This window comes from Antrostomus carolinensis, unplaced genomic scaffold, assembly GCF_000700745.2.
Source record: "Antrostomus carolinensis isolate BGI_N321 unplaced genomic scaffold, ASM70074v2 scaffold15726, whole genome shotgun sequence".
Taxonomy (NCBI): Eukaryota; Metazoa; Chordata; class Aves; order Caprimulgiformes; family Caprimulgidae; genus Antrostomus; species Antrostomus carolinensis.
In genome coordinates, this window is record NW_010319914.1 from 1 (window position 1) to 24,909 (window position 24,909).

The 24,909-nt window shown below is 37.6% G+C and overlaps 1 protein-coding gene across 1 annotated transcript; it reads left to right on the top strand.

Annotated features, from left to right (window-relative positions):
• Positions 1-1,813: 1,813 nt before the first annotated feature.
• Positions 1,814-15,459, top strand: RAB22A (RAB22A, member RAS oncogene family; the record flags this gene model as incomplete). Its single annotated transcript, XM_010169443.1, has 6 exons — positions 1,814-1,893; positions 7,278-7,359; positions 11,087-11,158; positions 11,281-11,387; positions 13,235-13,344; positions 14,751-15,459. Coding segments are annotated over 6 exons (549 nt in total), but the record flags the coding sequence as incomplete, so codon positions are not given.
• Between the last annotated feature and the right edge of the window lie 9,450 nt (positions 15,460-24,909).

The window sequence follows — 24,909 nt, forward strand, 5'->3', positions numbered from 1 at the left end:
GGAGCCTGCTGAGGGGCTGGTGGCGGTGGAGAGGCTCTGTGTGAGCCTTGGAACGGCTCTGACTGTGGGGGTCCTCTCCCCGGGCGAAGGGTGGGCTTGGCCCCCACTGGAGCTGCCGGCGCGCCCCGGCTGTCCGGCCCCGTCCCCCTGAGGAGACCGGGCGGCCGGGAAGGCCTTCCCCTGCACCGGGGCAGGCGTTTTCCAGAGGTAAATATCACTCCTTTTTTTTCAGTGTTTTCCTTTAAAAAATAAAGAGGAGAGAAGCACGAACACCCAGTGTATGCCTTCCTCTTCCTCGCAAGCGGTTTCAGGCTTGGAGTTCATAAAATAAATAAATAAAAGCACCTGAAATCAAACTAGCAGGAGAGGAGGAGGGGCCTGAACTTTTTTTTAATAACATAGGTGGGCTTTCAAAGTGCCCTGAGTGTTGCAGGTGGTGGAAAAAGGGGACACCAGCAAACCTTAGTAGAATTTTTTAAAAATGAAGGCTGTGAAGCGGTGTGTTGGCTTGGTTTGCTCTGAGGGCTTTGGCGGAGAGCATCGCATTGAATAGGTGGAGTTGTCTCCACCTGTATCTAAATCCTGTGCTGTACAGACTATGACTGGCAGAATTGTTTTCTGCTTCTAAATGGCCACGTTACCCTTCAGAGGGAAAACTAGGTGTTTCCATGCTCTTTGTATTATGAAGGTATTTGGGGTAACTACTGCCTGCTGTTTGCATTCAGCCAACCTGAGAAACCCTTGATTGTGTAAAAAAAGGAGAATAAGCACCCCAGAAAACTGGTCCTTGTACTCCTTGAGCCAGCAACTGCGTTTATATTTATATTTTTAAGATGTGCTCTGCTTATTGAGACTACAGACATTATAAAATACAGAACTGAGGTAATACGCTTTTCCTTGAGCGGAAAACAGCTTGATTGTATAAACACAACCATACGTACTGTACCCAAATTTACTACAATATTCAGAAGATTTCAAGAAAATGCATGAGTGGCGTAAAACTTCATTTTTCAATGAAGCAGTTCCTCAGGGTTGTTTTTTTTTCCTTAAAGTTTTAATGAATCTTGAGATGTAAAGCAAAAAGTTTGTCTTCACTTGTCTTAATTAAATGACCATTTAAAACGTCCAGCTGTTACTGAGGACAGTTTTACTGCTAATAGTTTGTTATTTCTCTCTTAAATACACTTTCTATATATCTTTTCTTTTTGACTGTGGAGTCAGTGGTGAAAATATGACCCAGAATTTTCATGTTACGTTTCCCCTTTTACCATTTATAGGTCTGTAGAATTGCATTAGAAACACGCTTCAGGTGTGTCACAGAAGAAATTTCAAGTCTTTCATTAAGCAGGGTGGGACAGCATTAGTCAGAGGTTGAAATGTGTGTGTCACACTTGTATAATTCAATGTGCTCCATTGGCTTGTAAAGATGGAGTACCATACTCAATTGCTGCATATTTTACTAAAAGTGGTAGATGGGCTTTTCCTACTCCTGTTCCAATGTAATTTGTTTATAGCTTTGGAGAGAAAAAAAAAAAAAGTTTTAATTACTGATAATAAGCGAAAATGCAGATTTTTATGGTCCTCCATAAAAACATCATAACCGTTTTGTTTGGAAAACTGTAATTTATCAGAGACCTTTTATTTTTCTACTAGACAAATATACCTGAAGTATTTCAGAATCTAACTTTTCTGAGATTCTCTGCAGAAACGTGTTATTCGTGCACAATGGATTGCAAGATTTGAGGACAAAAAGAATAATCCATTAGTTTATAGTGACTGATGTCTCTTTCAACTATTTCTGTTCTTTTTTTAGGACACAGGTGTGGGTAAATCAAGTATTGTGTGGAGATTTGTAGAAGATAGCTTTGATCCCAACATTAACCCAACAATAGGGTAAGAAACTAAATAAAGTAAATGTGACGTATTCAAGAATAAAACCAAATCGTATGAATATGTATTTGCACCTCCTGAATAGATCACTTGAGGATTCTCTGTGTGTGGCAGCTAAATGTGGTAATCAACATGACTGCAGCCTTAATTAGTTATGAGCTACCTTAGGAAATGTAGGAGTGTACTCGGCACTCCTGCAGCTTCCATTTCCATGTGTAAGATCTGGACCCATTTTGTGTTGTTAATCTAATCTAACAAAGTCCCGCTAAGAGTCCTGGGTTATGAATAAATTACACTACAGATACTTCTGTTAAAGGAACAACACGCTTTTCTCATGCACTTCTCTGAAATTTCAAAGTCTTAATTATTATGCAACTACATGATTGATCTTTTTTTTTAAAGAGTCAAGTACAGTAACAAGTCTCCTAGGTTTTTGAAGGTAGTTAACATGCTATTTCAGGTTGCATTTCTCTTTATTAATTAATTCTAATGTTACACATCTAGGTGCAGTACACGCACTCATAAGCGACTGATGAAATTTTTAATGCAATTGGTCTCACAGGTAATGATACTTGAAAGTTGAGTCTCTCTATAGCAGTGTTACTGAGCTCAAATCTTCAAATGGATAGAAGGAAGGGCGAGCATCAGGAATTATTGGAGTGGTTAGATCTTTTTATTTCTTTTGCTATCTCTTTTGGTTTTGCAAGTTTCTTATGAGCTGCTTTGCTCAGAAGCAATTCGTTGCTTACAGGACATGACTTACTCTGATGCTGAGAAGTGTGTGGCAGGGGGATGTCAGTGCAACTTCCTGTCTCAGGTGTCACACAGGCTCTCTGCTACAGCTTTGACCAGAAAAGGTCCTGCTGATAAAGATCAGCTGTGTCTCATCCTGCCCTTCTAAAAAAGTGTGGTTCCCTTGATACTTCTCTCTCCTCCCCCCTACACCCCTACCTCTTTTTTTGAGTGTAAATACTAGTATTGGATTGCAGGATATTCTGTAGGAAGTATACTTTTATTTTGATTTCTCTGTTAACAAGGTAGCTTTTAAGACAGATTGCTAAGTAGTTTTCTTAGATCTTCAAGGGCTGAACATTCTTAGTTACTGTTGAATTGGCTACAGTAGAGGTTCTTTTCTGGAGAACCATGAAAGTGATATGTAGACAGCAGTCGTATTGCTGTTTGCTTAAGTAGGGGAACAGGCTGTCTTAAACATTTAAGTTCAAGTTGTGTAGAAAGTTCAGACCTTTACTGCCCACAGTGATATCAACTGCAAGCAAAACTTCTTCAGGTGGATGCTATTGAAGGATCCAGTTTTATTATTACCTGAGGTGTTTGAGAAATTGGTTATCCATCTTCATTCCTAGACATCCTGATACGTTTCAAACCAGTCTGTTAAATAGTTGGCTAAGAGGGATAGTATATTAAAGTCTGCTTAATTAGTAGGTGACCAGGTAACACAGATGTAGTTTTGCAAACATGAGGTGCCTGTTTATTTGGTCAGGTTGCTCTGTTCTATAGTTTGACGTATGTCACCGCACATCTAGACAATGTGAGTTAAATGTTTGTGTAACCCAGTATGGAATTTGCATTATGTCTCTGATCACATGTGAACTGCAGCCTCCTCAAGTCTGCTTTCAGATTCTGAATTTTAAAATACTGTGCTTGGTGGCTCTGCGTGTCTACAAGACTGGCTATAGCTCTGGAGCGAAGACTGTGGTTTGTGAGGCTTCTGTCCTGGCAAAGTAGAATTTTCTGTAATCTGGAGAAAACTCAGGAGAGGGTTTTGTTGTTTGTTTTTTTCTTTCTTCCCAGGGAAGGGCTGAGACTGGAATGAAATTAATCAAATCCTATTGTCTTCCCTCCAAAGTCAGTTTCTTTTAATCTGGTAGTTTTCTGGCTCTGTGGCATGTGAGTTGGTTTCTTTTTTTCTCCTCCCTCTGGTGTAGCACCTATCTGTCTGAAGGCAGGAACCCAAAGAGATGGCACCCACATGTCTTCCCAGGGGAATGTCTGTAAAAGATACTGTGTAGTAATTTAAGGTGCTGTTAGAAGATGCTAACCATTGTGGCACTGATGCTAGTTTGTAGAACAGAATTTATCTTCATGGGTTTAGTGACAGTGCTGGGATTCATTTTCCTTCTTGAAGTGACAGTCTAAAAATTTGTGTGTTTTAGCAGTCTTAACAAAATCACTCATTAGTCTGAGCACTTGGTATCTCAGTAGTTTGCTATACTGGTATAAATGAATCAAAATTTGCCCAAATGCAGGGATTATGTGAAGCTCCAATACCATACAGTCCCAAAATTTTAAGCAAATTCACTTTGAAACTTTTTTTAGACCTTGTTTTTATTTCCTAATTGAGATTAGGAGGTGGGAAGAACAAAGTAGGGATTAGAGAGGAGTTTTTGAGCATCTTACAAAATTAAACCTGAGAATGTTTCTATGTCTACTCCCGGGATTTTGAGTTCATGAGATACGATTTTATGTGTCCTCTTCTGTTTCTATTCCTCTTAGAATTATCTGAGCAATCATACTTTGTTGTCATGAGTGTTCATCATTCAAGTTTAAATGTGGGCAGCTGTAGAAACCTTGTCAGAATTCTGCAACTTTTGTCCTCTCAGGACGCTGAGGACACATTCTGCTTTGCCTGACCAGCATATTTATCTAGGTATCACAGAATATCTAGTCTTTTATTGTAGCATGAAAAAGAAATTATGAGTAAGTATACAAACTACTCTCAGGTGCATCTTGTTCACTTAGTTACAGTGCTTACTTGGCTGGGAAATTTAGTAGGGATGGTGCCTGTTGCTGTACTAGAAGTCATTAGCTTTCGTTGGAAGTTTTTGTTGACCCAGAAGTAGTTTGTCTTTGAGCTGTTTGGTTTGGGTTTGTTTTTTTTGTTGGCTTTTTTTTTAATTGACATTTGTCACAATGAAAGCTTCTACTTGTCAAAGAATTGCAAGAAGCATTTAACCTGTATTGTCAGCTACCATTTGGGATATTTAGTTGTGATGTGAATTAGAATAACACAGCTGTTCAGTTCAAATTGATGGTTACAGGAATGCTTTGGTTTATGGACCTAGAAAGATAAATTTTCAGTGAGAATCTATGATTTAGGAAACTGTTTCGATATTGGCCAGAAAATTAAGAATTGATCCTTAATTTCATAGAAGGTTGTGAGTTGGAAGGGACCCACAAGGATCATCCAGTCCAACTCCTGTCCCTGCACAGGACAATCCCAACATTCAGACCATGTGTCTGATGACGTTGTCCAAATGCTTCTGGAATCTTGTCAGGCTTGCTGCCATGAGCACCTCCCTGGGGAGCCTGTTCCAGTGCTCCACCACCCTCTGGGTGCCTCAAGAACCTTTTCCTCAACAGCCAACCTCACCCTGCCCTGGCATGTCTTCCTGCCATTCCCTCTGCTCCTGGCGCTGGTGGCCAGAGAGAAGAGATCAGCACCTGCCCCTCCTCTTCCCCTGGGAGGAAGTTCTAGACTGTCATGAGATCTCCTCTAAGTCTCCTCTTCTCCAGGCTGAACAAACCAAGTGACTTCAGCCTCTCCTTGTACAGCTTCTCCTCTAAACCCTTCTCCAATTTAATGTCCTTCCTCTGGACACTCTCCAGCAGCTTTAGACCCTTTTTCTCCCGTGGTGCCCAAACTGCCCCCAGTGCTGGAGGTGAGGCCGCCCCAGTGCAGAGCAGAGCGGGACGATCCCCTCCCTGGCCCAGCTCGCAGTACAGCGCTGGATGCACCCAGGACACGGTTGGCCCTCTTGGCTGCCAGGGCATGCTGTTGGCTCATGTTCAACTTGCAGCAGTCTTAAGGAAGTGGAAGTCTTTGTTGTGCTTTACGACAGCAAAGATAAGGGAAAGATACTCCTTTCACTTATTTTCCATTACTCATTGCTAAAATACATCATCTAGTTAACTACTGAAATGAATTGCAGTTAGATTCTTTCTTTTTAGGGATGCTGCAACCTTATATTTAAGAGAGTGATCAGCTTTGGAGGATGATATACTATTTGGCAAACCATCTGAGCTTAAGGAATGGGAAGGAGGTTACCTCTTAGCAGTTGAAAGCATTGTGTAATTGCTCAATTTTTAAAAATGTAGGTAGCTGTTCTGTCTTCCTATAACATTGAAACGTGTCCAAAGACTCTGGTTATGTTAACTACAAAAGTGTCATGCACATCATCAAAATCTGTGTCCTAGTGGTAATTAAGATCCAAAATAAACTGAAGTTCAGGGTCTTGGACTCGGGTATTTAATATTGTTGATGATGCTGAAAGACTCTTGCTCTCTGACTTGGAATCCAAAGCAAGTGTTGTATGCTGTAAGAAGCTCCAGTACAGGCCACCCCCAGGATCCTGTCCTACACCCTGCAGAAAACTGGCAGTAGAACAAGTTTGGAAATCTGCAGTATTTTCAAGTGACAGGAACTAAACATACAAAAGGTGTTCAAGATCCTAACATAGGGTTTCAGGTGCTTAAAATAATTATGACATCTATAGTTCCTATTCTACAAGGATTCAAATTCAGTGTGTGGCTTTTCTAGTAAAAAATGTGCCCATGGGTAATAGATCTAGCAAAGAACTCCCTCTTGTAAAAGGTTAGGTCTCTGAATTCCCCTTCTTGTGGGAAATACACTGATTTGTGTAAAGCAGATCAAGTAAAGCACAAATGTACTTTACAATATTTTGCAGTGTTTTACTGTAAAGCATCTAGAAGTTGGGAGGGTCAACTGGAGCATAGGAAGAGATTTTCTTGTTTGTCTTCTAGAAGTGCAAGAGCCTCTGCAGGTTGGAGTATATAATGACAGGATCTTGGAGCTGTACAGAGTGCAGACAACAAGCAAGTTAGTCATTATTCTCTGTCCTCTTAACACCTACTGAGAGTGGTATGGATCTCCCATATTTTACTCCCAAGGATGGACTTACCAGCCTTTAGCTGAATGTTGGTACAGAGGCAGAAAAAGCTGATACAAAAGGGAAGGATTTGATCTCTTTCCCATCTGTCATACACTTAAGTGATTTGTTGTAATAAGTCCTCCATTTAGGAAGAATGTTGTTAAAAGGGCTGACCTTTCTGATTCTTTTTGTCATACATCCTTTTTTATCAAAAGCTTACGAACAATAAAAGCTTATAATTTACATTCATGTTCCTTCTGTTTTGTTAGTTGAACTTCATTCTCTGAAAGGAAATTTCATCCTCTGAGGCCCTTTACCTCATTAACTTCAGCCTTTATGTATGAAAATCTTCATCAGTTTTGTGCGTGTGGGGAAAGCACTTTTATTGGAATGTAAAACCTTTTTAAAAGTTAATGGTGGCAATGTTCTAAGAACATACTTATATTCTGAAAAGCATAAGCTGTAATTCTTTTCCAGAGCCTCATTTATGACCAAGACTGTACAGTATCAAAATGAGCTGCATAAATTCCTAATTTGGGATACGGCTGGACAGGAGCGGGTAAGTAGAATCAGTATCTCTGGTGATAGTTCTGGCTAGAGTTTGGGTTGCTTTTCAAGCCTGACCCTCAAAGTCACAATGTGATCTGGTTTTACAAACATCTATTAGAACATTTGTTTCTGTTCAGGTTTCAATCAATACATGAGTGCTGTAAATATGTTTTTATTTTTCATCGTTATCAGGGTTATAGTACAAAGTTAAGGACAATTCCCAAGATGTGAGTTTAGGCTTTCAAAAGCAGTTTTTCAAGCAATGTTATGGGTGATAAGTGATCTTTTATTATTTTGTAAAGTTTTACTTCTCAAATCTGATAGTGTTAGAAGCTGTGTCAAGAAATCTATTTTGAAATTTAAATTTTAATTTGATAGTTTGGGGTTTTGATCTCTGCAGCATGCATGGTTCTGAGGTGAGGCAACAAAAGCTTTCAAGAAAATGACTAGTCAAATTAAATCACAATTAATTTGCATGATTTTTACATAGAATTTGAAAGGAAAACTTTGCTAGTTAACTCACTTGTTTATGGATTACTAGAAACAGTGGTATAAATTATAGTAGCTTATTAGCAGTGATTATTCTTGCAGTTTCTTGAGTGTTAACTACTGGCAACTGTCAGTTACTCATGATGAGTTTATTTAGGATGTGAGCTAACCATAACAGAGGTAGGCACCAGAGCTGTCCTCAGTAAGAGTCAGTTTGATCAGGCTGGGTTATTACTTTAGGATAATAACTAGCTAAATGCAGCTGTGCTTTTTTCAGGACTGGCTCGAGAAATCATATGCCTATTTTAGGGCTCAGAGAGCCTAAGCAAAAAAAAAAAAAAATCCCTGAATAAAACAAAACAAACCCTCCACCACCACCAAAAACAAAAAACCCCAACAACTTATAAAGGCTCAGTCATCCCTGTGCAGAGTCACTTGAGCTTTTGGAGTCCTAGTAGAACTGAACTGCTAGCTTTTTAGCTTGAAGACAGCCTTGATGGCTAGAAAGTAACTCAAATATATTTGTATTGCATTTCAGTGCTCTAGATTTTGAATGACAATTTACTTCCTTCCAGCAGCACCATCATATAAAGCAAACTTACGTTGTCAGGGCTGTGTCCCAGGGATATGTCCAATAGTATGTGTGTTATCAGAAATATCTGAATCTTTCCATTACTAGCGGTCAGTCAGCATTTGCCATAAATACTTTGTCTTAAGTGAACATCCTAGCCCATTCTGAAATGTTAATGCTGGAACGTGAGTCTTCTGAGAGGGAGAGTATGAGTTTTCAGAGGCTGGTACTCTTAAATGGAATGCTTTATAAACATGCCTGCCCCAGCTTGGCAGGAAACATCCATTGCATATTAGCATTCCGTCCTGTTCACTTTAGCTGTGTTTGCAAGCAATGGGAGAACGCCCTAATTTGGATTCAGCGTGCTACAATCTGAGGGAGCATATCTGTACATGACTAGCATGTTCCTTGTCTTTCTGTTTTTAGACTTTGAGTGATAGCTCTAATTTTCTTCCATACAAGTTGCACGATATCCTTTTTGAAATGAAAAAAGGAAAGATTTCTTACCTGGGCTGTGTCCTAAGAGCTGTGAGATCTGTGAAGCTTATGTTCCACACTTGAGAGGAGTCACTGTGAGGCCCCAATATATCCAAGGAAACCAATGAAATATAGGAGCAAGGATATTTACTTTGAAATTATGCCAGTATCTTCATAGATGTTTCTTTCTCCAAAACAGAACAGCACTATCACTTGCTGCTAGTCACAAATGGTCTGTGTACCTGCCTTGCGCTGAAATCTGTAGCACAGTTTTCTGGTCACACAACATATCTGACAATGAATTATGGAAGGTATCCCACCCGTGGCCATCTGGAGTATCAAAAATGTCCACGCCATTCTCGGAACTGAAGTGTCTCTGCTGAGCTATGACATGTAATGCGCAAAATTCACAGTCCTGGCTTCTTCGGGAGCATTTGCTATTTCCTGCTTCAAAATCCCAGCAGCTTGCCCAGCCCTGCACTGCACTGGGCAACCCCTTGTTCTAAATGGCTTCAGGGAGTGGCTGGCCAGCTTGACTCCAGAGGTGGAAATGTGCATGAATTCACTTCACATAGCTCATTTCCCTACACGTGAATGCCCTATTTTTTCCTCTTGGTTCTGCTACACTGAGTAAAGTTGATAGATTACTTACAGTAATTAAGATTTTTGCCTTCTTACCTATCAATTGTGACAGTTTCTCTGGATAGTTACATTATGTCCTCTTAAAACATTATGTCCTGTTAAAACACAAATCAGAGGCTGGAGGCAAGCTGGAGTCTTTGGAAAAACAGCGAAAGGAAAATTCAGTGTTTCTGGTAACATCTGTTTTGTTAATATATTTTATCTGCTGACTACTCTTAGGTGGAAAAAAGTATCTAAGTGTTAGCAGGCAGGAAATGAGAGTAATACAAAATCAGCAAGTGAAAGTTGGTTTATTCCCAATGTAAATAGTAAAATAATCAAAAAGCCAGGTTGCAACCAGTCCAAGTGGTGGTTTACCAAATATGTTTCCCTTTACATTTTAGTACTTAGGAGGAAGAAAGGGATTATGTCCCAACACGAACTGAATGCCTGCCCAGGTTTCCCTTTCCCACTGTTAAATATTTTTATATTCTGAACTTTGTGTTCAAAATCCTATTTTCAAAACAAGAATTTGAGAGCCAAATGTAAATGGTCTGGAATTCTGCTTTATAGCAAGATTTTTATGATTTATAATATTGCTCTCAGTTGAACTATACTAAGCAAAAGGAAATTGGTATTTTATTAGAACCAAATAAGCCTTTATGAAAAACTGTATTCTATTCATGATTTTTACCCTGAGTAAAGATGCACAAAAGCTCTAAATCACACATGCTTACATCAAAGCAGTGTATGCAGTTTACTGTGTGCTTTGACTGAGAGTTTTGGTTGCTAGATTAGTTGTCTGGTTCTTTTTAAATTAGCAGAATATTACACTGTTTTTAGGAACACTCGATTGATACTTTTGATGTGACTTAATCATGTCACTTTTTTTCAGTCCTGGATTCATAACAGAGTGCTCATGCAAAGGTACAGGGCTAGTTTGTACCCTGCAACTGCAGTTTTCAGTTTTAAACATGCTTCTAAATTTTGAATTTTGAGGAGAAACTTGAGCAAAATCCCCTAAAGCCATAAATTGGATTACGAAGAAGCCAACATTTCTAGCATATAAGAGTGCCATGACTGATCCATGGGGCTAGAGGTTGACACCAACTTCTGAACATTTCAGATCAGCAGTAATACATACTGGTTTTCTTGAAATTACTTTTTGTCCAAAAGCACGATTGTCTTAAAGAGAAAGAAGCAAGTTCAATTTTGAGTGTTTTCCCCTTGCTCGGTGTTTAAAGTTGATCACATATCCTGCAGGTTTGTGTCTCTGTATAATCTACAGTCTTTCAAATGAGAGACTCTAATCTAGTCAAAATAAGGTCAAGTTTGGCTTCCTGTGTTTTGCAGCAGATGTGCTGCTGATCCCTAAACTATTGATTGGCCTTTGTAAAACAATACTTTCATGGAAGTTTATGTGCTCTACTGCGCAGCCTTTCTGTAATTGTAATGAAAAGTTTTCCACTAATGTGAACTTTAAAGCTAGTTTTCACTTTTTTCAATAATAATAATAATAATTAGGAATTTGTGGATGCCTGTGGAAGGTCAGATTCCTAATGTATGCTCTTTCTTCCAGTTTCGTGCTTTAGCCCCAATGTATTACAGAGGGTCAGCAGCAGCCATTATAGTGTATGACATCACAAAAGAGGTAAGAAAGTTGATCTTGACCCAGCATTACAATTTCTGGGTTTATTTGTGTCATGGGCCAGTTCTGACTCTTAATTTCTTCTGTTTTTGTGTTTTGTTTTGTTCTTTTTTTCCCCACATCAGGAAACTTTCTCAACATTAAAGAACTGGGTTAAAGAGCTTCGACAGCATGGACCTCCAAATATTGTTGTAGCTATTGCAGGAAATAAGTGTGATCTTAATGATGTAAGGTAAATAACTGTTGACAGTTTGGAGGTTTTCACTTAAGCTCATAGTGCTAAATATTCTAAGATTTCTGAGCAGGTGAAAGGTATAGAGCAATTTAAGCTGTTTTGCACTACCATTGTAGTTTCACAGGGGGTCTGAGGTGTTTCTACTGTCAGAAGATTTGGTTGGTCTGCCCTTGGATTGTCTTGTCCACTTCCTCCCCTGTGTTGGTGTGAGTATGTGTGATTGGGCAGTAAATCAGGCTGTAAAATGGATCCAGAGTAAAACTAGCCAATAAAAAAAAAGAAGGAAAACTGATCCAAGTGTGTTTCTCTTGCTCACACCATGAACACTCGCTGGCATGGCAGAGGTGGGATAGCAGGGTTAGGAATGAGCAGTTTACAGGGAGACAGGATTACTTTTTCTGGTGGCAGTGCCAAGTTACACAAGCCTGAACTGCCTGTGAAACTACAGTGTAATACAAGCTGTTTACCTCACTTTATAAGAAGCCACCCTGTCAGTTTGTAGCACCTCATTTTGTCAGGAAAAACAGCAACTCTGTTGGAAAGCATTGTGTAGGTTTTTCTGACTTGCTTGTTCAGGTGCCTTCCTTCTCTGCTTAAATATTGGGATGGAATTGGCTGAAATAGTTGCAGGGAGTGGGAAGAATTCTTGAGAAACTTTATGAACAGCCAAACTTTAAATAAGGCATGTACTAAAAACAAGAGAGTCCCTTTTTTTATTGATGTCCTGGTTAAATAAACCAAAATTCAGAAGGAAGGTGCGTGCAAACTTCTTGTTTTTAGATTTCATTGGAAGAGGTACCCCAGCTGGTGTCTCAAAGGAGACAGATGGTTATGTGTTTAAAGAACCACTGCAAAATTGGTTCTTAGTATAGTTTTACAAATTGTTAATATATAGCAGTTATCTAGTGAGCTCTAATAACTTTTGTTACAAGTAGCATGTGTCTTGAAGGAAATATGGCATAAAATTACTTAGAAGATAAATATAAGGCATGCAGTATTAACTCTGACACGCTCATTTCTTGGTGCTTAGGTGGCATCATAAATTATGTGAACGTTGCTATTCAAGCTAATGAGCAGGATTCCTTGTGCTTTAGTCAGAGGCAATATTTGAGTCACTGATCCAAACTCTCTGCTTTTGGTATCTTAAGTCCCTTGTTACTAAACTATGTTTTCTAGAATTTGTATGTAAAATGATACAATATATAGTGCAGTCCTCTCTCCACCTATTGGAGTTTGGGTTTTTTTTCCACATTGTTTAAGGAAATATACTTAATTATCAATTTAGGTACAGAATAACTTTTTCACTTATTTGCTCTGTTGTTGTATGCTCAGTCTAAGTGTGTGTCTGCTTATAGTGATGTCTTCATGCTTCACTTAAAGTAAATGCCATACTAATGATCTCTGCAGTGTTGTGAGATGCTTGGTTTTGTCAACAGCTGTAGGAAATCCACTGGATTAGTGGAACTAATGCTTTAGGATCTTTCCAATACATCTAAAACTGTTCTGTGTGTGAAGGATAAAGCACCCCCTAATGATTGATTGCAGACCTACATTTAGAGCACTCAAGAAACAAACTCCACTAATGTTGTCAGATGGATTAAGACTTTGTTTAGTGTATGATTGTGCTTCAGTGATGCTCATACCTCAAGGCAGGGAGACAGCATAGAGTAAAGAATGAGCATCAGCTTCAGGATGAGGGAGCACTGCGAAGCCAAACAGGTAAAATACGTAATACTTTTTTAATGAGACACTTAAAAGATTAATCTATCCCTTAAGATTTTGAATAATGGGGGAGGGGGGATGGTTTTTGCATTCACAGTTTTTTCTTTGCTTTGTTTTTCCAGAGAAGTCATGGAAAAAGATGCTAAAGACTATGCAGATTCCATTCATGCAATATTTGTAGAGACAAGTGCGAAAAATGCAATAAACATTAATGAACTCTTTATAGAAATTAGTAAGTATTTAAACAGTTAATGTGCTGTCCTCTGAAAGAAGTTCAAGTAGAAATCTGATTACTGTATTAGTTTGTGTGCTATTTAGGTGAGAGTAGACTGAACTGAACTTGTTGCAGTCAGACACAAATACAAACTGCAAAATGATCTGTATACATTTTTGCTCATCTAATGACCTCTAAATATTCCTTCTAGAGATTTTGAGCCTAGTGTGATGCTGCTGGGTAAATAGCAAGCAGGGCACTCATGTCAGAAATCAGTGTCATCTTACTGTATCTGTTATTGAATGTTTTAATTAGCACTTTCAAGGTTATGGAAGGGAAAGTAAATGGCATGAGGAAGATCCAAACTTTATACAGCTGACAAAAGGAATTAAGTTCTCGCTTTTAGTGTTTGTACTTAGTCTAAAACAGTGCATTTTCAAAAATACTAGAATTCATAAATGCCAGATTACTGCCTAGGAAATAGCAACTATTGTGTGTAGATTTTCCACAATTATTTTGTGATACTTTGGGTTTTTTTTAATTAAATTGCAACTCTTTTCTATCTGATTCATAATGGGGACAACAATTACAATTTTTTTGTGTAAAAGAAAAGCAGACAGTATTCCAGAGTCAATTCCATGCAATATTTGCAGAATATGTTTCAGGCAGCAGCATCAACGTTCAGGTATGTTAGCCTGTTTGTGAAGAACAAAAACAGCAATCCACTTGTGTGTGTGCACACTGCAGTTTAGCTTTAAATAACTACAGAAACATTAAACTTGGAAAGGGGAAAGAAAAAAAGAACAAACCCCAGACAGGGTCCTTATAAGCAATTGAATATATTGAAGCTGGTGTAAAAAGTATGTGCTGTAGATTAGCTTCCTCAGTTACTGACTTAATAGTTGTTCTCTAAAACTGATCTTGAATAAACTATGAAAAAAAAAAAAAAAATCATAAATCCTTCTCAGAAAAGAGTACTCAACCAGGAATAGTCAATTTTAAAGACTGATAAGATGACCAAAGCAGCTATCTTTACAAGCACTTCTCTGCTAAGCCTGATGCAGATGATCTACTGTGGGAATACAAGTCAAGATGATAGTTCTCAATGAAGGTATTCCAGATGATGTTGGATCCTACAGAGTATATTCTCTGGGTGCTTTTATAGTTTAGCTCTCCAAGTCTAGATTAGCATAAACACTGCAAAATTAGCTTAAAACTGCCTCTACTCTTCTTTTGTGCAACCATATTTCTTACAGACATGGTATAAACTGTTAACTGCTGTTCTTCTGTTATGCAGCAATGTTGTCATTAATGACATATGACTAACTGAAGACACATTTTTGTATACAGAACATACAGTGAATGCTTAGAATTAGTTTCAAGTATAATGTTTGTTATAATTTTTTTTTTCTTCCTCCTTGTAGGTCGCAGAATTCCATCAACTGACACCAACCCCCCATCTAGTGGTAAGGGCTTCAAACTTAGAAGACAGCCATCGGTGACAAAGCGCAGCTGCTGTTGACTGGTCCCTTAGAAAAATCAGACTTGTTTATACAGTAGGTGGTCTTGGAAGTTGATAGTTCACCATGGGTTTATATTATCAGTCTTAGATCTTTATCTGCTGGTGTTCATACACCCGAGGTCTCACAAAAAAATGGACCACTTCATCTGACATCTGTACACTCGCAGAAAAGACTGCAATCGTAATGTCAGCCTGTTTACTTACAAAAAGTGTAGTATCTCTTGCATTCAAAGGGAATCCATCATCACTTTTTTGGCCTTGCTTAAAAGGAAGGTGACTATATGGTATGGATGGTAGAACTGAAATGTTTAACAGTTTTGTAATCAAGATTTGGGGGTTTTTGTAAAAAGGGAAATGAGCACTTTTTGTGGGACTTAGGGGTGGGAGGATTCTTGAAGTTAGATGTCGTTTCTTCCTTTTCTTCAGTGAGCCTTATTTTAAATTTAATTGTAGTTAATCCAAACTACAGTGGGAGGTTGGATGGTGATGTGAGGTGGCTACAGAATAAGCAACTGAAGACAAAATCAGTCCCTCCAGTCCCCAAGTTTCATTTGCACTTTTTATTTAAAGACAACATGCGCCAGGGGTGGGGACACAAGCAACAGATCATAAACCACAGACAATCTTTTTTTTCATGCTGACTTTAATCACTTTAAGGCAAACTGATATGCTTATAGGCATCTCTTTGTTCCTACAAGTTTTTTTAATATTAAGATGTTGGTTGAAGAAAACCTAGTTGTAGTTCTGACTAAATTAAGTTACTGACTAAAACCAGATGCTGTAAACAGATGCTGCCAGTGGTTCTGATAAGACGTAAAAGTTTTTGGGGAAAGCTTTTAATTGCTTGGCATGTGTAAAGTGTTCATATTATATTTATGAGACCAGTGTTTAAAGTATTATAAATTATGTAAAAACAGTAAAAAAAAAAAATGCAATCTTATACACTCCTTCCATTCCACACCTATGGATAAGCTCCTGGGGAATCTCCATCAGGTTTTTTTTCCTGCATTTTAGGTATTGTCACTGTGAGTTCATCCACAGGCAGACTGAAATTCTTTCTCTTTCAATCACATTTGAAAGGGCCAATAGAGAATGCTGTTGGTGCAGCATGAGGTCTGTCTGCTGAACAAGTTTTCATCTGTGGTGCAGCCAGTCTTTCCTGTTTTGGGCACAAAAATACAAATAGGAAGTAACCTTAAGACGTGGTAATGTAGATCGTTACCTTTTGGTTCCTGGGCTTTTTCATCTGTGAGGGTTTTTAGCAAATTAGTGTTTAGCTTATTCTGTGTTGGTTTTAGTATGCTTTCAATTAAACTCTAGGTTGACCATACCCATTTGTGCTATTTTTATTTATTTTAACTTTTTGTTTCCTACCAGCACTAGTGAGAAACTTTATAATTTTGAAGAAAGAGCTTAATAGACTTGAGTATATGCTAAAATATGCTGTTTAGCTTTAGTATCAAAATGGGGTCATGTTGATGATGCTTATTCTTTATTTATAATCAGGTTGTCTATCATCTCAAGTATTTTCTCTGAAGGATATGTAGAAAAGTTTGTAAGAAATGAAAGCACTTGTACTTCAGATTAGTTTATACTAGTGAAAATTCTTGTAGAGCTGTTCTGGAGCAAAACAGGTGAACTATTACAGTTAAATTTTCAATTGGTCAGTATGTTTTAATGAAATAGGGTGACTACGTTTTTATCACACCTTTTACTTACCCTGCATCATCAGTTATGCCTTCTTTGCCATGATTGTACAGGCTATGTGCTTATAGAGAGCCTAAGAAGTGTATCTTCATCAAACAAAGGCTGTTTGAAGCCCCTTTGAAACACCGGTCCTTAACAAAGCATCTCATAGTAGAGACAGATTTGTGTTTGGTTTTCAGCCTGATGTGTATATCTCTTTTCTGTCACTCAAAGCAAATAAGTTATGAACAGAAAACTTTAGTACTCCTACAAAATGCTTGATGGAAATATAATTAGTAAAGAAAGAACAGATTAAGCTTGCTCTTGGGCATAGTTTTAATTAGGAAAAAGCAGGTTAGCAATTAAATGTACAAGTTCGACAGTGGCAGTAATGGAAATCCCTAATTTCTTTGAAATATCTCAATTCTTACTCCTGGCAAATTTTTAAAAAACAAACTGCAAGGTTATCTAATTGAACTATGTTTTTAAAATATCTTGTGTTCACAGCACTTCAGAAGTCTATTCTATACCAAGGTACCGGGTGCTTTCGTGTTGTAACTCTGATACAGAAAATACTGCTTTTATTAAAGTTGCTTAGTAATAAATCTGGAAATTCTTGAACTTGGAAAAATCGTAGTAGGAGAAGAAAAGTCTCAGGTATTGTGAATACCTTTCATGTAGATAGTAGAAAAAGCCTGTTAGCATGTGGTAAAAATCGAGTTTAAATCTGTTTTTCAGTGAGATAACAAAAATGGTTTAATAGAATTTATCCAAGATTTATTGACTTGAGAAGAAAATACTGAACTCAAGGCAAGACTGAGAACTAGAGATTATTGTTGTTCTCTCCAGTCAGAGGAGAGATCCATATATCTTAGAAAATCTTTATGAACTAGTTTCTGATCTATCCTTGCTTATTTGCTATACACCAGAATTAGGCTTTAAAAACAAACAACCAGCCCTCACTCCAAAACACTAAAAAAGCAGCAACAATCTGACCCTTCTCAAATGTAGCTAATTGTCTCAGACTCCTTTTGCTTTGTTACCAACCTGAGTGGAATGCCAGCATACTTCAGATCCTTTTTGCAGTTCTGATCTCCAATTACTGCAGTTAATAAAAACATGGAAATAGCCAGTGTTTCAGATTGTCCAAGCGACAAACACTGAAGCGAGGCTGCTTTTTAACACATGCCTATTTAAAATGACAGACTGTTGATGTAAGTTCTTTTGAGCCAAGATAACTGTTTATTGATCAGTTGGCCCTAGCAGAAAGCTGGAATGCAGTCTTCCCTGGATGAGATGCACATGTTCCTTGTTTCATTTTTGTTGGAGAAAAATGGTTTCTTCTGTATTAATAATTTGTTAGGCCATCTGCTTTCATCTTGCACTAGGCTTGCTGAAATTGATTATATTTTGTCCAAACATAGCTTCTCTATTTGGAGATACATTAGCCTTTGAGTGTTTGAAGTGCTGATTATCAACCATTCCAGCTAAATTTTTAATAACTTTTTTCTGTTAAGTTGTTGAAAAAGCTCAGGACTGAAGTTTTATTCCACTATGCCTTTCTATTTAATGAATGGAGCTTGTAAGAGAGACTAGACTTTCACATACTGTCAAAGATACTTACTGCAAAGCAAGTTTGGAAGGATAAAGTATCATGTATGTAAAAATGTACAGGTGTGTGTCATTGATCCAGAGCATTTTTTTACTGACAAAATATGACTATTTCAACTTCTAAATAATGTTCTTTCCCACATTATTTTCTAAATAATGTGTTCTTTCCCACAAAAGTTATAGATTTGTAAAAAAAAAAATGTTTAGTTCTTAAGCTTGGGAGCAACTTAAATGTGCTTCCCAAGGTTTGGAGGGTGTCTTAATCCAACCCTCTAAATTACAACAGTCTCTTAGCTGACTTGCCAGGCTCTTGATCTGTGCTGTAAGTAGTCTTGTAGTATATTTTATATACATACTGAATGCTGAAGTAGGTGAAATCTGTAAGCTTATGTTGCCAAGAAGCTAAAGACTTCATTTATGTTACTAGATCCATGTTGAAACAAAACAAATGGTTGCACTTCAAATACCTACTGACATCAGTTGAGACCCTTCCTTTAAGTGCTACAGGATCAGACAGTTATTAGTTTAGAGGAGTGTTCTATGCAGACTTGAGTCTTTGATGTGTTGGAGTACATAATAACAATTTAATGCTACCAGCCTGCTCAAGAAAGATTATTTACATGCTTGGGAGGAGAGTAAGAGAAGAGGAGACAATGCCTGCTTACTGATTTGGGAGTCTAATCCTTTAACCTGGTCAAGAGGTGTGGGATTCATTGGGAGCTATCTGCATTCATGGTTAAGGCTTCATTTTAATTTTTGAAAAGTAATTCAGAATTATTATCTTGAATGGTTTAAAAGGTGGCTTCAATAAGATTTTTGTTATGATATTAATTCTAAATTATTCCTTAATATTAATTTCCAGTATAACATTGAGTATTAGTTGAAGAAGGAAGCTTTATCAGTGATGTTTGAATGACTTTCTTGTGAAACAGTCATTAGTGTTTATTAAGGATAGTGTAGTCTATTTGTGGTGTGCTATGTCAGCAATCTGCAAAGACTATCTTGGGAATTGATGACTTAGAGGACAGAAGCTGTCTGAACTGTGGAGCTAGTCACCCTGTAGCAAACCTCACTTCTAAGCAGCAATAGCTACACGGAAATAGAAAAAAATCATTTCAAACATGAGGAGAATCTGAATAATTCACCGACTTAAACTTCCACAGTGCCTATTCATTTTCTAAAAAGCTTCATGTATCTCTCAAACACTTTAAACCTCTGGAAAAAAAGAAGCTCTTCTCTTCATGGACAAGAGAGTAGGACAAACTTTAACTTTTTTAGCAGGAAGTTGTCCTGTAGCGACCTGAGACTGTATTCCATGAGTCAGTTACTTGAAGCAGGAGAATTGTGTGCTTGGAACTCATCTTCTAAAAAAATCTGCACAAAATTCTCTAAAGAAAACTGTTAAAAATTTATGTTCGGATCACATTCCTGGTAATAGATCACAGCCCTAGTAATGGTAGGTGACAGAAGATTTATAGAAATAAGATGTTGGTGTCAATTACCAATCTAAGATAGAAATACAGGTTCTAGTAATAAAAAAGTAGTGTTGGCTGTCTTTTTTCAGAGTTGTATGGCTACAGCTTGTCAAAAGAAATAAACTTGAAACCACATCTTTGTTTTTCATACAAGAATTCAGGTGCCAAAACATATTTCCCTAAAATTATTAGGCCTTCTGACACCAATGCTTATTTCTGAAAATACCTTCAGATATTTTGGAGGTCTCAAAAGTTTGAATGCAAACCCTTTCTTGGTCAGCTAGAATCAAAAATGCGGGACTTAGGAAAAAAAAAAATCAAACAAGCATTTCCAAACTTTATTCATAAAGTGTCACAGATAACAAATCTTTAAAGTGATATAAGACTATCCTGAAACCTAAGAGTGCTGATAGGCTCAGTCAAAATGATCCTAGAGTCAGATTTTTTCCTCCTTCCCCCTCCCATTTCCCCCCCCCCACCCTGAATTTTTAACATAGTGTTGTCAGAGTATACGTGCTATAAACAGCTATTATAAAATAGTTAGAAAAGCTCTCGTGGCTTAGAGTTATTTGGTGCTTCCCATTTTACATGGAAAATCGAGGCAGTAGGATGATTTGTCCTTGAAAAATTGTGACAGCATTTGCTGAAACTGCTCTCATTCTAGATTAAAGATTTCTTAGAAGGAACAATTTTGCCTTTCCCATTACATCATCCTTCAAGTTGGGGTTCTTGAATTTTTGTTTAAACACTAACAATGAATTTTATTCAAGGAGCTGATTACCTTTGTAAAGGTACTCTTCTTTGAAGAAGGTTGGGTTTTTCTTTGCTTCATTTCTGTCCATTTTTTTCACACATGTATTATTGAACAAACCAACTGCTATTTCAGATGGAGAAGGATGCAGACCACTCTTTCTGTCACGCTCTTGATTTGTGAGTGTGATACTCCATCCAATTGTTGCACTTGGATACGCTGTAACTCTGACACCAAGGCAGGTTCACTGCTACTTTCTTGTCTCACTTTTATTCATGTCACAGTATGTATTTCCTATTAAATCCATTATGCTTTCTTGACTTTTTGTTCTTTTATTTCCTTATGAGATTTAACCAAGAATAGAGGGAGAGTGTCTTTCTTCTCCAAGGTTCTAGAAGTATCTGTCACAGTGGCAAATATTTGTAAACAAAATGGTAATTCATTAGGACAGCCTTTGAAACTGTTAGGAAAACATAGCAGCTGAGACATGTACCACTACTGTATCGTACCAGACAATGAAGGCTAAAAGCACATTCGTCTGGGGGAACAAATTATTGTAAGGATCTAGTAATATGACAAACACTTCTATATTTTAATTTCCTTTTTTTATACTTCCTATTTCTGAATATTGTGTATCCAACATTGAAATCGTGGCATGGTGAACTGATTTAAGGCACAGAAATGGATCGCATTTCTGTAGCTGTAAGACACTTAAGACTTCCTGGCAATCTTCCCCCTTGTACCTCCCACCCTTAATATAGTGAAAGAAATTTTTGAAGGTTTCTTCTAAGCAAGAAACTTTGAATTTGTGTATTGAGGGCACAAAAATCACCTGATATGCATATAGCTCTTGCAGTGTAATAAATGCTTGCCTGTAAAATTAAGCATGAAGGTTAACCTTTGTATCAGCAATTCTTTGCCCTCTTAAGAACGTTCTGCCTTTTCATTGTAGGATTGGGTTAACCTGTTACAAAGGTTGAAAGGTCTGTGCCTTCTTCTTACAGTATCTCTTACTAAAACAAACTTAAGCCGCTCAAAGTTACAGAGCATTTGCAGCACTGTAAACTGCACAAATTTACAACCATTGCTTCACTGCATGAAATGTAGTCAGATTACTAGTGATGAAATATTGTAGTGATGAATTCCCAAGCTTATGAATGTTTTGAGACTTTTTTTAGTCTTCTCTTGGGCTGGTCCTGAGAGTGTGTACAGGTTTGTCTGTATTGTTGGTTTGTAGATGCTAATGAGGAAAACCAGGCTTTTGTTCTTTCCTTTTTGTTTGAATTGTTACACTCCCATATAGTGCATAGAATGCAAATAAAGAAATGTTGATTTGGCATAATGTAAACAGCCTTTTCAGCTTAAGCATTCATAATAAACTTTTATAGTGTAATAACATGCTAAATCACTACCAGTCTGATGTATTGTGCAAAAAAAAAGGTGTAAACATTTTATTAATAAAAAGCTTTGTTTATAAATGTGCTGATTTTGTTCATAAATGCTTCCAAAAATCCCAGCATCTTAAAAAATAGTCTCTATAGCAATAGAATTATAGAAGAGGAATGTAGGCAATACCATGGCAGAAGTGAATCTAAGAGATGATTCGAATAGCTGTTTTCCAGAAGTACTTAGTACTGGTCATTCAGAAACTGAAGCTTTTCCTTGGTTTATATGTACACAGACAAAGGCAGAAGACAAACTTGTACAAAGAAGGAATGGGGGAAAACAGCAGAGAGAATGCAGCTTTTGTGTAATGCTTCTTTTCTTTGCAGCATGATGTCTGAGAAAATGCAGGCCACACACAGCCTTGTCAACCAGTGCGAGGCCTGACAAATTTTACCAGGGTCAAGTTATTTAATACATTGCTTTTAGCTTAGACTGCATGAAATGTGAAATTCTTGACTGCTTAGGCCAGGTTTCTGTCAATCAAAACCGTAAAGTGCTTTTAGGATCTGCATAGTGTTGTGGGGGCCTGTCATGCTGGGAAGGGATCCTTTCTTACTTGTTAATACAGACAGCTGGTTGGTAGCTTTTTTTTTTTTTTTAAACAACTGCTTTGGTGATTATGTAGAGCACAAAAATAGGGAGTTGGCTACAGTTATCTCAGTTGTCTTATGGGATGTTTAAAAGATGTAGTTTTCCTGCTCCAATGTGTGATGCAAGTCTAACACGTTTGGTTAAAAGCAGCCTTAAAAAGCATAAATAAGCAAAAAAAGTCCTGTTTCTGATACTGCTATTTCGCCTGAAAATGTCTGATACAAGCTTCTACTAAGCAACTGGCTGCAGTTCACGTGCAGGAAATATACACTGTCATCTTTTTAACAGAGATCTAGAATAACTTGAATTTACTGTTCAGTACCTGCTATTTTTAAGTTATCCTCTTAGATGTGTGTAAACTGCTTTTGAAGAGTGTCAGATGTGTTTGTATTAGGTATGAATGTGCATCGAAGAGAGCATAAGAAGTGCAAACACAAGGAATTTACTAGAAAAGAGAGAAAAACATTTGCATAGGTAATTAGATAACTAAATGCAAGCCACCTAATTTGCGCACACACAATATGAGAATGTTTTACTTGGATCAAGGCTTTTGTAGCTTGTAAGGTAGAAGTTTTGTAACAGATGGAGCTGTTCTTTAAAATTGTTCTAGTACAAAGCTTTCAGGTGCTCTTCAGAGTTTTCTTGTAGTGTTCATCCCCAATTTTTCCTGTTAATCGAAAACCCACCTGGGCAACAAGTTGCTTTCTAGTCTTGTTGTGGCTGAATTGTTAATAAAGTGAGGGTTGTTTTGTGTAATTGATAAGAACATAGTATTGCAGGTGGCCTTCATGCATGCCCATTTCAGTGAATCTGATCTGCGCAATATTGTGTACACACAACTTACAGGTAACAAAAACCTGACAACCTACATTCATTAGACTTAAAAAAAGGTTCAACCTAAACAATGCTGTGCCTTATAAAAACTTCAGCCTGGATGAAAATGTGGACAAGTCCTGCAGATACGAGCAGGTAAGTTCAGAGCTGGCAAGTTGTGGTAAGATGATACACCTTGGCAAACTCTGTAAGATGTGGATCATCAAATGCTTAAGGGTTTACTTTGTACTTCTTTCAGGAAAAGTAGGACTTGGAAACGTGTGGGCAGCAACACTGAAGAGTTGTTTATTTTAGGGTTTTTTATTGTGTATGACTATACGTTGTATAAAGCATCCTCTGCTTTATTCCTCACTGTTACTTTCCATTTAACTTGCAGATATATGTAAAGTTTGTCTTTTTACTAATTACTGGACTGAGAATGCCTAGCTCAGTGAGAGAATCTGTCTATAAAAATAAAACCTAAGAGGTTAGGTGAAAGAAGATAACCTTTCCAGAATATCAGCCAAAGAAAGCTCAACTCCAAAGTCTAAGTGAACTCAATTCTCTCCTGATTTGAGATCTAGTAAAATGTTATGACATAATCTGTAGTTTATGCTATCAGTTAAACCCCCACAAGTAGTAAAAATAATAATAAGCTCAGGACATCCTAGGCTACCAATCTAATTAACTAAGCAAAGTAGAATAGCGGGGACCTTGAAAAGAAAATGCCCCCCTCCATGCCACTATCTTTTCTCCAACAGAGAAGGAATTTAAGTGTGTTACTGTACATTGCTGAAGATTCTAAAAATTGGTCCTGATGTACTGGCTAGAAGGAGTTAGCAGGTTTCACTTGAGCTTTGCAAAACCACGAGTTATACTAAACACATAAATGGGTTTGGTTTCTTTTGGCATGGAATGAAAGACATCTCAGAATAAAAGCAAAACACGAAATAGGATCTGAGGTGGTTAAGCAGGTGAGCTGAAAAACAGGGGTTATCATGGAGAAGAGCAGCTGCAGTGTTGAGAAGTGGTATAAATATTGCAGATGTGCTTAGAGCATTGAATGCCATCATCCCGTTTAATTGTGTTAATTTTAACGTACACATGTCATTTGCTGTTGTTTTTATTGCCTGAAATGAGAACAACCCTCTTGTTACAAAGCCCAGGTCTTTTTAGCTACCTTACATATTTTTAGCAATTATGAAGTAAAACGACATTCATGATATAAAGAAAGAACTTCTGTGAGGTACACTGCATTGTGTGGGTTATATTGGTGTGATAAAGTTAATTTTCAGTGTTTTACCATATTCTTATTAATCTCTTACCTGTTTGCTATTCAGCCTTGGTTAGGATTTAATGTACCTGTATGCCACGAGTTGCTCTTCTTTGGAAGCTGATCGATATCAATACACTTGCTTTTTATCTCTGCAAATGGTATCCCCTCACGGAGTCCTGTATGTCTAAAGTTTGGTTGCCTAATGAATAATTTTTGGTGTAAATAAATTACTAGTTTTTAAGACCAGCATGTTTCTACTGGTAATGTGGGCGTCCTAACCTCCTGCTTCATTGTTACTGTCTGCTGCCTTCGGCAGGTTACAGCAATGCCCTATAAATTCTTACAAACTTTTAAAATGTTTAAAACAACCTGAGGAGAGAGAGGGAAGGGGGGAGAAAAAAAAAAAAGGGTG